The sequence below is a fragment of the Hyperolius riggenbachi genome, chromosome 10 (assembly GCF_040937935.1).
Source record: "Hyperolius riggenbachi isolate aHypRig1 chromosome 10, aHypRig1.pri, whole genome shotgun sequence".
Taxonomy (NCBI): domain Eukaryota; kingdom Metazoa; phylum Chordata; class Amphibia; order Anura; family Hyperoliidae; genus Hyperolius; species Hyperolius riggenbachi.
Window position 1 is genome coordinate 234,694,085 of NC_090655.1, and position 14,703 is coordinate 234,708,787.

At 43.2% G+C, this 14,703-nt stretch overlaps 1 protein-coding gene across 1 annotated transcript; it reads right to left on the reverse strand.

The window, feature by feature from the left end:
* Positions 1-263: 263 nt before the first annotated feature.
* Positions 264-13,809, reverse strand: LOC137534853 (gastrula zinc finger protein XlCGF57.1-like). The gene is made up of 7 exons (XM_068256523.1): positions 13,752-13,809; positions 9,625-9,968; positions 9,408-9,505; positions 9,089-9,302; positions 6,497-6,594; positions 6,184-6,391; positions 264-3,751 (listed from the first exon to the last, which is right to left on the reverse strand). Exons 2-7 carry the CDS (start codon positions 9,656-9,658, stop codon positions 3,102-3,104), a joined length of 1,302 nt encoding a protein of 433 aa, XP_068112624.1. The 5' UTR covers positions 9,659-9,968; positions 13,752-13,809; the 3' UTR covers positions 264-3,101.
* Positions 13,810-14,703: the final 894 nt, after the last annotated feature.

Here is a 14,703-nt window from a genome sequence, read left to right on the forward strand (position 1 = left end):
GTACCTGATCAAGGACATCGGCCCGAGATTTCCCAGCATGTCTGATCAATGCATTTGACCAATTTTGGTCCGAAATTGGTCGAATCGTTGATCGGGCATGCTCTTGGCACCACCGATTTTCATCCGATTTGCCAGTTTTAATCGGAATTCGGGTTCCAAACGCCAGAGCTCATCCATAATAATTAGCACCTCATTAACATTCTCTAACAATCACCTAAGAAGCACCGGTCATTTGAAAAAAGGAAGTGTAAAAATCAAAATACTAGTTTTTGAAACTTCAGATTTATTTGCAATTCTGAACAGCAAAATATAAAACAACCAAACAGTGACACAGAGGAAAGCAGTGACACAATGGAGAGAAGCAAAGCTGAATATTACTGACAGGGCAAGTGCAGGAAGTATTTATCACTCAGGAAGGATCGTCAGTGTGATGCAAGTAACTCTGAGATGATACAAAGTTTGTATGTAAATTTGTGCAGTCTCAAAATAGACCAATCAAATCCCACCATGGTGGAATATGATTGGTCTGTTTTAAAGATGAATACATTTGTATACAAAACTTGCATAATGATTAATCAACTCAGAGTTATTTGCATTTCACTGACCATCCCTATTCATATGATCAATTGGAATGATCTCCTATACAGTTAAATAAAGATCTCCGTAGTTTTCCTGTTCACTTTAAGGGAGGCTGGACCAGTTTATAACCCCTTTACCCCCATACCATACAGGAATCTCCATACTGCTGAGCTCCGATCTGCATCATCCAGGGATAAGATAAAAGAACTAGTAATATGCAGCAAAGACAATACAAAGGAAGTAGAAATATACAGCATCAATCAGAAAAAATAACAACCAACAGAGAAGCGATGAAATAACCAGAATTCTGCAGCAAAGAAGAGAAAATGGAACAAAAAATCTGCAGAAGAGAAAAGATGAAGCAACCAGAAAAGGGATGATTAATGAGATGCAAATAATTTTCAGTTCATGCAGGAGTATGTACATTTTGTATACAAATATATGCAGCTTGAAAATCAACCAATCAATTCCCACCAAAGTTTAAACTGATTGGTCAATTTTCAAGCTGCCTACATTTGCATTATCCTGCATTAACTGAATTGTTTGTATCTCGTGGATCATCCCTAAACCAGAAATCTGCAACAGAGATGAGATAAAGGAACCAGAAATCTGCAGCAAAGAGATAAAAGAAACAGAAATCTGCAACAGAGATGAGATAAAGGAACCAGAAATCTGCAGCAAAGAGATAAAAGAAACAGAAATCTGAAGATGATATAAAGGGACCACAAGACTGCACAGCTATGAACACATCTGGTTTCTTCTTGAAGCTTTGCAGGATCGGCTATGCCATCCAACTCATGTAAGTCATTGTAAATAGGCTGCCAACATCTCTTCCAATATTTCAGTTATTCAGTTATTTCTCTGTATGGTCTCTAAACTGCCTCAAATAAAATCAAACTCTCTTACGGTGGCCATACACACAAAGATTACATCCTACTGTGGCAAACACATCAATCCATTTCCGATCTAAATCTGACCAGAAAGGGATCTATTCTACCCACACACTGCATAGATTTTCAATAGATTTCACCATGTTTGATACTGTGCCACGCTATAGGCCATGGATGTACTGACGCTCTCCGTGCCCCCCCCCCCCCCCCGAGTGATTGAATCTGCTTGGGGGAATATCGATATGTGTATGTGTCTGTACAATTCTCTGTATGAGTGCTTTACACTTCTCTGTAAAAACCCAAGTTGAGCTACAGTCCTGCAGTTAACAAAACTCATTTTCAGAATTCCGGAAGACTGTTTAGTGCAATTTAGTGGTCCAGACATTCAGTTCCTGGTAACAAAAAATGTTCACATCACACCTTCATTGTTAGCTTGGGGGACCAAACAGACCCATCAACATTACATCCCTCAGACGGCACGCTGTATTTTGTGCATAGAGTGGTTTCTGACACATTACCTTTGCCTTTGTGGTCCACTGACAGGCAGGTGTTTCCCTCAGTCAATTATTAATAAAAATGCTGTCCTAAGCGATTCTCTCCTCCTCCCCTCTTCAGCAGTTGACTAGCCGTGTTGTTTGTGTGCAGCTGAACTCATGGAGAAGCATGTGATCGGTTTAATCAGGTGATAGATGAGTAAGGCCCGGATTTACATGACATGACCATGTGCCACTCCTGTCACCTGACCTAATCCTGACTGTGAGTTCTGCTACACATGAGCAGCTCTACTAGCCGTGATACTTGGTATTTGTGCTGGTGCAGTTTATATGAAGGGACATGGCTAGCTCTATGCTGAAGCTGTTTAATGAATAATAGCCAATGGATAGGCTGGCAGCCACTAGGGTAGGCAGCGCTGTGGAGGGGGTTGCTGTCAGACATTGTCACACCCCCTCCAGAGTGTTTGTAAAATCCATGTGTACCTCTCATCTCCTGCCCTACCTGAAATACAATTGTTCACTGCTCATTTACTTATTTATAATCCCACTGCTAAGGGGGTTGTGTGTGAATGGTAAATGTATTTATACACACAGTACCAGGAGGAACTACACTGTAACTGATCATGGGACTCTGTAGAGCTGCAGTGTTGGGCACAAAAAGTTAACCTATCAGCAGCAGCACAGAGGAGGGAGGCGGGGTCAGGTGATCAGGTTTGTGATGACAGCACAAGACCAGATGGAATCTACTCCCCTCTCCCATCCTGTGAGTGATGACTAGGGATGGCCCTGTTTAGGAGAGCTCATGGAGAATCATGTGATCAGTTTGATCAGCTGATAGATTTGTAAGGTTCTGATTTGCTGGTCCTGATCATGTGTTAAAGCAGGAAGTCATCACCGCAAATCAGGACCTTACAAATCTATCAGCTGATCAAACTGATCACATGCTTCTCCATGAGTTCTCCTAATCAGGGTCATCCCTAGTGATGACTTGATAGGGGGAAGAGTTTAGATGGCTCCCAGACTGTTATTCAGCCTAGAGAGTGGAGTCTTTGATGGGCTCCAAACTTGAACATTGGAAGCCATGGTCAGTTTTCAGAGGTTTACTGAGACTTTCCTTCTCTGAAAAATGTTTGTCACACTAGGGATTTTCTAAAGCGTGAATCTTCTGGTGCATGATGAGATCTTTCCTCAACAGAAAGGATTTCCCACACTCAGAACACAAAAAGGGCTTCACGCCAGTATGTAGCTTCTGGTGCCGGATGAGATCAGTTTTTGTTATGAATGACTTTTCGCACTCGGAGCATGAAAACGGCCGCTCGCCTCTGTGGTATTTCTGGTGCACAAGAAGACCTTGTTTCTCAGGGAAGCATTTCCCACACTCGGAACATGAAAAGGGCTTCTCCCCAGTGTGGACCTTTAAATGAATTTTTAGGCCTCCTTTTTGTGGAAAACTTTTGCCGCACTCGGAACAGGAGAAAGGCTTCACACCAGTGTGACCCCTCTGGTGTCGGTTGAGATCTGATTTTGTTATGAATGATTTCTCACACTCGGAACATGAAAAGGGCTTTTCGCCGGTGTGGACTCTCTGGTGTACGTACAGGATGTATTTTGTCTTAAATGATTTGCCGCACTCTAGACAAGGGAAAGGGCACTCCTGGGTGTGCTTCCTCTGATGGACCACAAGAGAGGAAACTGATGGAAAACATTTACCACATTCTGAACATTCTTGTTTCTTCTTGTCTTTGTGTGCAACTGATTCATCAGGAGAATTTCCCACATAACGGCCGCCTATAGGGAAGAGATCTCACATTAGATTAAGGGTGCAATCCCATTCAGCAGCTAGATTATACTGAGCAATGGAGATGGAGCTTACATATGGTGTGCAGTATCTGCAGCTCATTTGTTGGTGCTATGATGTTATACTGAGGAATGGAGATGGACCTTTCATATGGTGTACAGTATCTCCTCCTCATTTGTTGGCACTATGATGTTATACTGAGGAATGGAGATGGGCTTTCATATGGTGTATATCCTCATTTGTTGGTACTATAATGTTATACTGAGGAATGGAGATGGGCCTTTCATATGGTGTATAATATCTCCCCATTTGCTTGAGCTATGAATTTATACTGAGGAATGGAGATAGATCTTTCATCAGTTACACATTACAGTGGCTTGCAAAAGTATTCGGCCACCTTGAAGTTTTCCACATTTTGTCACATTACTGCCACAAACATGAATCAATTTTATTGGAATTCCACGTGAAAGACCAATACAAAGTGGTGTACATGTGAGAAGTGGAACGAAAATCATACATTATTCCAAACATTTTTTACAAATCAATAACAGCAAAGTGGGGTGTGCGTAATTATTCAGCCCCGAGTCAATATTTTGCAGAGCCACCTTTTGCTGCAATTACAGCTGCCAGTCTTTAAGGGTATGTCTCTACCAGCTTTGCACATCTAGAGACTGAAAACCTTGCCCATTCTTCTTTGCAAAACAGCTCCAGCTCAGTCAGATTAGATGGACAGCGTTTGTGAACAGCAGTTTTCAGATCTTGCCACAGATTCTCAATTGGATTTAGATCTGGACTGTGACTGGGCCATTCTAACACATGGATATGTTTTGTTTTAAACCATTCCATTGTTACCCTGGCTTTATGTTTAGTGTCGTTGTCCTCCTGGAAGGTGAACCTCCGCCCCAGTCTCAAGTCTTTTGCAGACTCCAAGAGGTTTTTTTCCAAGATTGCCCTGTATTTGGCTCCATCCATCTTCCCATCAACTTTGACCAGCTTCCCTGTCCCTGCTGAAGAGAAGCACCCCCAGAGCATGATGCTGCCACCACGATATTTGACAGTGGGGATGGTGTGTTCTGAGTGATGTGCAGTGTTAGTTTTCTGCCACACATAGCGTTTTGCATTTTGGCCAAAAGTTTCATTTTGGTCTCATCCGACCAGAGCACCTTCTTCCACATGTTTGCTGTGTCCCCCACATGGCTTGTGGCAAACTGCAAACGGGACTTCTTATGCTTTTCTGTTAACAATGGCTTTCTTCTTGTCACTCTTCCATAAGAGCCAACTTTGTGCAGTGCACGACTAATAGTTGTCCTATGGACAGATTCCCCCACCTGAGCTGTAGATCTCTGCAGCTCATCCAGAGTCACCATGGGCCTCTTGACTGCATTTCTGATCAGCGCTCTCCTTGTTCAGCCTGTGAGTTTAGTTGGACGGCCTTGTCTTGGTAGGTTTACAGTTGTGCCATACTACTTCCATTTCTAAATGATCGCTTGAACAGTGCTCCGTGGGATGTTCAAGACTTTGGAAATCTTTTTTGTAGCCTAAGCCTGCTTTAAATTTCTCAATAACTTCATCCCTGACCTGTCTGGTGTGTTCTTTGGACTTCATGGTGTTGTTGCTCCCAAGATTCTCTTAGACAACCTCTGAGGCTGTCACAGAGTAGTTGTATTTGTATTGACAGTACATTACACACAGTTGCACTCTATTTAGTCATTAGCACTCATCAGGCAATGTCTATGAGCAACTGACTGCACTCAGACCAAAGGGGGCTGAATAATTATGCACACCCCACTTTGCAGTTATTGATTTGTAAAAAATGTTTGGAATGATGTATGCTTTTCGTTCCACTTCTCACGTGTACATCACTTTGTATGGGTCTTTCACGTGGAATTCCAATCAAATTGATTCATGCTTGTGGCAGTAATGTGACATAATGTGGAAAACTTCAAGGGGGCCGAATACTTTTGCAAGCCACTGTAGGTGCCACAAGCACCACTAAGACAAACTAGTGAGCAGAAAACTATCCAACATGGCCAGGTATTAGCTGACAATAGGTAAAGTTACTCTTACAATGTAAATGGACATTGGTATTGCTGGTCTGTCACTTCTATACAACCTCATTTTACCAGATTTTCCTTGGACTCTCCATAACTGTGTTTAATGAAGTAATTCTTTCTTTTTTTGGTACAAGTAGCACGCAGCAATTTTACGGTTACTACCGGTGACAGTATTGGGTGCGTTGCCTGACTAGTGCAAGGGTAACCTTACCAACATTTTTGTTACTTAGGTAATGAAGGGGGGGAGCACTAATTAGACAAACTGCTACGCGGTCATCGGTAGTAACGGTAAAATTGCCATGCGCTCCTTGCACACATCATCAATCTTACTGTAGCTTTGTGAATCAGGGTCTTTGTTTCTCACTTACCTGTTCCAATACTCGTAGAACCTTCATCCCTTTTAACAGTCTCCATCATGTCATCCTCCTTTATAGACTTCTGATCGGCCGACACATAAGTCTTCTCTTCTTCCTTTTTTACCATTGTAAAATCCTCCTCCACAGTATGGGGAGAACTTCTCACATTCACTTCATTTTCTTGCTTAACCTCCACTTTCAGATCAGTATTTTTTTCATCCTAAACTCATAAAAATACAATCCAGGAAATGTGATCAGTTATAAACTTAGACTTCAAAGAGAAACATGAGTTTGGTGCGGTTTACAGACATTCAGTTTCACCTACCTGATCATGGTGGTGGATGGTGGGATCTTCCTGCGGAATATGCTGGGAATAAAGAGGACCTGTACATGTCTCTGACAGGTTTCTGTTACTGGATCCATCTGTAGGAAACACACACACAGACTGAATACATTGTCTCTATGTGTTTATCTGATGATGGGGGTAGTAGTGGTAAAATTGCCATGCGCTGCTTGGACACCTCAATAATCTTACTGTAGCTTTGTGAATCAGGGTCTTTGGGTTTGATTTATTAAGCTGCACTTCTAAAGCAGCACACCTTAAAGGGAAGGTTCAGGGACTCTGTAAAAAAAAATACAAATACAAATCCACTTACCTGGGGCTTCCTCCAGCCCGTGGCAGGCAGGAGGTGCCCTCGCCGCGGTTCCGCAGGCTCCCAGTCTCCTCCGGTGGTGCACCCGACCTGGTCAGGCCGGCTGCCAGGTCGGGCTCTTCTGTGCTCCAATGTGCGTCTCACTGGTGCGCGCTGACATCATCGGACGTCCTCCGGGCTGTACTGCGCAGGCTCAGTAGTTCTGCGCCTGCGCAGTACAGCCCGGAGGACGTCCGATGATGTCAGCGCGCACCAGTGAGACGCACATTGGAGCACAGAAGAGCCTGACCTGGCAGCCGGCCTGACCAGGTCGGGTGCACCACCGGAGGAGACTGGGAGCCTGCGGAGCCGCGGCAAGGGCACCTCCTGCCTGCCACGGGCTGGAGGAAGCCCCAGGTAAGTGGATTTGGATTTTAATTTTTTTACAGAGTCCCTGAACCTTCCTTTTAATGTGAAGGAGATAATGCATAGCTGCAAGCGCTGCTATGTAAGGCATGCCGCTAATGCATGCCTTACATACCAGCGCTCGCAGCTATGTAAGGAGCATGCCTTCCTTAGGAGCGTGCCTTCTTTAGATAGGAGCGTGCCTTCTTTAGGAGCATACTTTACTAAAGGTAGCCATACACAGGTCTATTTGCCATCAGATTCGACAAACAGATAGTTCCCTTTCTGATCGAATCTAGATCGTATGGCTGCCTTTGCTGAAAACAGATTGTGAATCGATTTCAGCATGAAACCGATCACAATCTGTGGAGCTGCCGCTGCCGCCTGCCCGCCAGCTATACATAACCTGATCTGGCCAGCGCGACTCCCCTGGTCTCCGCGCTGGTCTCCGGTCCCGCTGGCTTGCTTCACTGAACTTCCTGTCCAGGGGAAGTTTAAATAGTAGAGGGGGCTCTACTGTTAAACTTCCTGCCGGGACAGGAAGTTCAGTGAAGCTGCAGCCCTGGAGCCCAGAGCGGAGAAGAAGACAGCGGAGACCGGGGAGTCGCGCCGGCCGGAACAGGTAATGTATCTCCACTGTATTGCGTTGGTCGTCGGGCATTCGAACGCCATTATCGACGCACTCCCGACCCCCCGGCGATCGAGAAAAATCTTCCGCACGGACGGATCAACGGGAATCGACAGGAACGATTGATTTCGGACAGAAATTGATCGTTCTGTCAGCATTTGTGCAACGATTTCACAGCAGATTCAATCACAGTGATCGAATTTGCTGTATATCGGCGGTAAAATCGATAGGTGTGTGGGCCCCTTTAGATAGAAGAGTGCTTTCCTATACATAGTTAGAACGTATAGGAAGGCACGCTCCTATCTAAGGAAGGCACTCTCCTATCTATGGAAGTCACTCTCCTATTGAAGAAAGGCATGCTCCTATCTAAGGAAGGCACGCTCCTATCAAAGGAAGGCACGCTCCTATCTAAGGAAGGCACGCGTTCCTATCTAAGGAAGGCACGCTCCTATCTAAGGAAGGCATGCTACTATCTAAGGAAGGCACGCTCCTAAGGAAGGCACGCTCCTATCTAAGGAAGGCACGCTCCTATCTAAGGAAGGCACGCTCCTATCTAAGGAAGGCACGCTCCTATCTAAGGAAGGCACGCGCTCCTATCTAAGGAAGGCACGCTCCTATCTAAGGAACGCACGCTCCTAAGGAAGGCACGCTCCTTACAAAGCAGCAAGTGCTGCTATGTAAAGTGTATTCAATATATCAATAGGAGTAATAGAGCGAGTGCACACAAATGCCTTACAATAACACCATCCACTTTGTTACAGCGGTGCAACATCCAGATGAAGACAGTTTATGTTCATAACTTCAAAACAGAGGAAAGAGTAATCCAGGAGCAACTCGCCATATGTAACTTCAATAAAACTTCAAACTTTAATGAGTTTCTTCTAATAAAAGCTTCAATGGTAAAAGACATTCAAACAGCAATACTTATCAATCAGGAGTTAGTAAAGGTGGTGCGGAGGATGGTCGACGATCGTTTTGCCCCTCTATGAGGGCTTTCTCGACACCTTTACTACCTCCTGATTGATAAGTATTGCTGTTTGAATGTCTTTTACCATTGAAGCTTTTATTAGTAGAAACTCATTAAAGTTTGAAGTTTTATTAAAGTTACATATGGCGAGTTGCTCCTGGATTACTCTTTCCTCTGTTTTGAAGCTGCTATGTAAAGCATGCATTAGCGGCCGCTCCTTCACATTAAGGTGCGCTGCTTTAGCAGTGCAGCTTAATGAATTAAGCCCCTTTGTTTTCCACTTACCTGTTCCAATATTTGTAGAACCTTCATGCTTTTTAACAGTCTCCATCATGTCATCCTCCTTTATGGACTTCTGATCGGCCGTCACATACGTCTCCTCTTCTTCCTTTTTCACTATCACCATTGTAAAATCCTCCTCAACAGTTTGGGGAGAACTTCTCACATTTGCTTCATTTTCTTGCTTAACCTCCACTTTCAGATCAGTATTTTTTTCATCCTAAACTCATAAAAATACAATCCAGGAAATGTGATCAGTTATAAACTTAGACTTCAAAGAAAAACATGAGTTTGGTGCTGTTTACAGACATTCAGTTTCGCCTACCTGATCATGGTGGTGGATGGTGGGATCTTCCTGCGGAATATGCTGGGAATAAAGAGGACCTGTACACGTCTCTGGTGGGTTTCTGTTACTGGATCCATCTGTGAGAAACACACACAGTGACTGAATACATTGCCTCTATGTGTTTATCTGATGATGGGGAGATCTAGGTGGACCCTCCATACTGCTCTCTCCTTCACAAAAAAATATCTCCTCTTACCTGGTGATGTGAGGGGTGGCTGATTCTCCATCATGGTGTCCTTTTTAGAAATCCTTGTGTCCTAGATACTACCAATGCAGTTCAATTATGTTGGTGACCTCTGTAACTGGAGTAAGGAAGGAATTTTTCCCATTTGGGGCTAATTGGACCATGCCTGGTGGGGTTTTTTTCGCCTTCCTCTGGATCAACAGGGGTATGTGGGGGACGGGCTGGAGTTGTACTAAATTGTACTGGTTGAACTCGATGGACGTATGTCTTTTTTCAGCCAAAATAACTATGTAACTATGTAACTGGTTTTTCGGTTTATAGCCTATGGTGAGTGTCTTGCTGAGTAATTGACTGACCTATTGAATAAAAAAAGATGGTATCAGTTATCACTGTATGTGTTCATAGCATCTCCCTCACCCTTACAGTCAAGTGTATGTTTTAATTAAAGATATCAGTGACTTCATGGGACATCTAAGAATACTCTTTACCTATCCAGGCAGGTGTATGTTATAATAACAGATTTGAATGGGAAGACCTACTAGACACCTCCTCCTCTCTCCAGGCAGGTTACATTTTATATATATATATATATATATATATATATATATATATATATATATATATATATATATATATATATATATATATATATACATACATACATACATACATACAGTGGTGTGAAAAACTATCTGCCCCCTTCCTGATTTCTTATTCTTTTGCATGTTTGTCACACTTAAATGTTTCTGCTCATCAAAAACCGTTAACTATTAGTCAAAGATAACATAATTGAACACAAAATGCAGTTTTAAATGATGTTTTTTATTATTTAGTGAGAAAAAAACCTCAAAACCTACATGGCCCTGTGTGAAAAAGAAATTGCCCCCTTAACCTAATAACTGGTTGGGCCACTCTTAGCAGCAATAACTGCAATCAAGCATTTGCGATAACTTGCAATGAGTCTTTTACAGCGCTCTGGAGGAATTTTGGCCCAATCATCTTTGCAGAATTGTTGTAATTCAGCTTTATTTGAGGGTTTTCTAGCATGAACCGCCTTTTTAAGGTCATGCCACAACATCTCAATAGGATTCAGGTCAGGACTTTGACTAGGCCTCTCCAAAGTCTTCATTTTGTTTTTCTTCAGCCATTCAGAGGTGAATTTGCTGGTGTGTTTTGGGTCCTTGTCCTGCTGCAGCACCCAAGATCGCTTCAGCTTGAGTTGACGAACAGATGGCCGGACATTCTCCTTCAGGATTTTTTGGTAGACAGTAGAATTCATGGTTCCATCTATCACAGCATGCCTTCCAGGTCCTGAAGCAGCAAAACAACCCCAGACCATCACACTACCACCACCATATTTTACTGTTGGTATGATGTTCTTCTGCTGAAATGCTGTGTTACTTCTACGCCAGATGTAACGGGACACGCACCTTCCAAAAAGTTCAACTTTTGTCTCGTCGGTCCACAAGGTATTTTCCCAAAAGTCTTGGCAATCATTGAGATGTTTTTTTAGCAAAATTGAGACGAGCCTTAATGTTCTTTTTGCTTAAAAGTGGTTTGCGCCTTGGATATCTGCCATGCAGGTCGTTTTTGCCCAGTCTCTTTCTTATGGTGGAGCCGTGAACACTGACCTTAATTGAGGCAAGTGAGGCCTGCAGTTCTTTAGATGTTGTCCTGGGGTCTTTTGTGGCCTCTCGGATGAGTTTTCTCTGCGCTCTTGGGGTAATTTTGGTCGGCCGGCCACTCCTGGGAAGGTTCATCACTGTTCCATGTTTTTGCCATTTGTGGATAATGGCTCTCACTGTGGTTTGCTGGAGTCCCAAAGCTTTAGAAATGGCTTTATAACCTTTACCAGACTGATAGATTTCAATTACAGTACTTTTGTTCTCATTTGTTCCTGAATTTCTTTGGATCTTGGCATGATGTCTAGCTTTTGAGGTGCTTTTGGTCTACTTCTCTGTGTCAGATAGCTCCTATTTAAGTGATTTCTTGATTGAAACAGGTGTGGCAGTAATCAGGCCTGGGGGTGACTACAGAAATTGAACTCAGGTGTAATAAACCACCTTTAAGTTATTTTTTAACAAGGGGGGGCAATCTCTTTTTCACACAGGGCCATGTAGATTTGGAGTTTTTTTTCTCACTAAATAATAAAAACCATCATTTAAAACTGCATTTTGTGTTCAATTAGGTTATCTTTGACTAATAGTTAACGGTTTTTGATGAGCAGAAACATTTAAGTGTGACAAACATGCAAAAGAATAAGAAATCAGGAAGGGGGCAAATAGTTTTTCACACCACTGTATATATATATATACATATTTATATACGCGTGCTTTACGTCCACGAGACCACCGGGAACGAGGTCAGAGATGGCAGCGGACTCAGAGCTGCGAAGCCACGCTTGCGACTACGTGAACAGCGCAGGCGCGGCAGGACCCGGCGGCCATGTTGGTTAGGGCAGGTGACGGCGACCCGAGAAATCGGGTCGGGACCCCACAGGAGCCATGGCTTTATAAAAGAGATGCAGCGGAATGGACCCGGGGGTGTGGGTGGAGTCCCCCAAGGATGTTAATGCACAATAGATATTTAACTTTTTTACTGATTTTCGCCTCACAAGTCCTTTAACTGTCCCTGCGTCATCCTCCTGTCTGTGTAGGTGGTTTTGTGCTACTGCGCATGTGTAGCATGCGGGGGACAGGAGGAGGATGGGGCCAGGGAGCCGGGCATGTGCACTCACATGCGGCGGAGTAACAGACCTAGAGCCCGTCTTTAAATGTATATATTTATTATGTTTGATTTGTTTATTTGAAAAACACACACCTGAATTTGGAGGAGGATTCTGGGAGGTCAAATTATATATATATATATATATATATATATATATATATATATATATATATATATATATATATATATATATATATATCTTCTCAAAAAATTAGCATATTGTGATAAAGTTCATTATTTTCTGTAATGTACTGATAAACATTAGACTTTCATATATTTTGGACCGGGGGGCACGGATGTCGTCCCCCAAGGATGTTAATGCAAAATAGGTATTTAACTTTTTTACTGATTTTCACCTCGTCAGTCCTTTAGGTATTATTAAATATGATAAGTTATGCCATGTGACCTCCCAGAATCCTCCTCACCTCTCTGCTCAGGTGTTTTACTAATGGAATAAGAGTGATGTCATGTGACCTCCCAGAATCCTCCTCACTTGTCTGGTATCAGCAGAGTAAAGCCTCATACACACGCTTGATGAGTCTTGGCTGAGTTGGCCAATAATGACCGCCCCTGCCGAGAATCTAGCATGTGTACACAGCAGCCCCTGATGCCACCAGAGGCCTCGGCCGGAGAACAGTCCAGTGGATCGATTCAGCTGATCATTGGCTGAGAGCATTGTTTTCCCCACACAGCGTTCATCGGGTGATGTCACTCCTGCGTTGCTCCATGTGCCCTCCTGCATAGCAACAGAACACATCACTAGCCTGCTAGATGTTTCCATGTGCTGCTGCGGGCATTGTTCTCTCTCTTGCCCCACTCACTCCCTTGTGCGCTGCTCTGTCGGCCCCCAGCCCCTTCACATAGCAACAAAACATGTCAATAGCCTCTGTGGCCAAAGTCCCGAACCCTTTCTTGTGACATGCCCTGTACGTGTACTCGCATCCATGGACTACATCTCCCAGCATGCATTACGGTGGTCGTGAGCGTGCAACTTTGTCAAGACCTTTACAATGTGGCACAGCTGCAGGTCCCATTCGGACAAGGGTCAGAGGAACAGCCCTTCACAGTGCTGATTACAGTGACTTGCCTTCTTTATAATGTGGTTATATGAACTATAAAGAAAGCATTTCTCTGTAGATGGACTGCAGTAGAGATGACTGATGTCCTTGTACTTTGACCTATTACAGCATAATTCTACCATTCACTGCTATCAGCCATTTATTTGACAAAGGCTACACTCCTTATTTCTTACTTATACTAGTGAAGGTCCAGATACTCCTGCATGTCCATAAGGTCTCCACTTAGATTGAATCTGAGCAATAAACCCCAGCAGATCTGGGTGTACAGTTGTACATAAGTCTGTGTGTATATAGTTGCTTAACTTTCAATGAATATATAATAAAATAACATACCTTATGCCCTTCTTTGATGCCAGTTACAGTGATGTCTTCCACTTCCTCTCTGGGCCCCGCCCCTTCTATGCAATCACTTCCTATCTCTTCTTCCCACTAACAAAAGCACAGTTTGCCATCTTGTGGTGAATGTCATCACTGCAGCTATTTTTTTCTACAGTATAAGCCAAGCTGTGTGTGGGTGGATCATTTTCTGCCCACAACTCCTATAATAATTCTATATCAGCCTTTAATTACCTACAATAATAAGTAAGTAATAACTGAAGAACTGAAATGAGGACACACCTCCTGCCGTCAAGCATGTGCCGCAATGGATTAATGATCTTAACATTTAGGTGTTGAATATAACATTCAAAAGAAAAAGATTTGTGTGATCTTGCCAAGAATCAAGTGACTAATATAGTGGCTGCCAAAATGTCTATTCACAAATTGAAGGTGTTGACATGAAGACATAATGATATTCAACACCTTTACTCTACTCTATGGAACTTTTTTGATCTTGCATTTGTTTTTTGTTGAGCAGATTTATGTATTAATTTTTTTAACAGGTTGACATGGTGCGGAGCACCCCTTTTCTTGGCATGATGTTACCCATGGCGATGGTCTGCTATTTGGCCCCATATGTAATCTCTTTTGGCCACGCCCCATTTTGTTGTGGCACACCATGCGCACTGCATATTTTCTTGCATGCAAGGGACAGGCTTATTGCACATATTGTATATGGGTTATTTCATGTGGGGCTCAATTTATCTGACAAAATATAATGGGCAAGCATAGTGTACCTAGGGGCGATCAGCAAAAATGGTGATTAGAATCCCCCCTGGTCACAGTCCAGCCCAGGCATGGGCAAACTTGGCCCTCCAGCTGTTAAGGGACTACAAGTCCCACAATGCATTGCAGGAGTCTTACAGCCACAGTCATGACTCATAAAGGCAAATGCATTATGGGACTT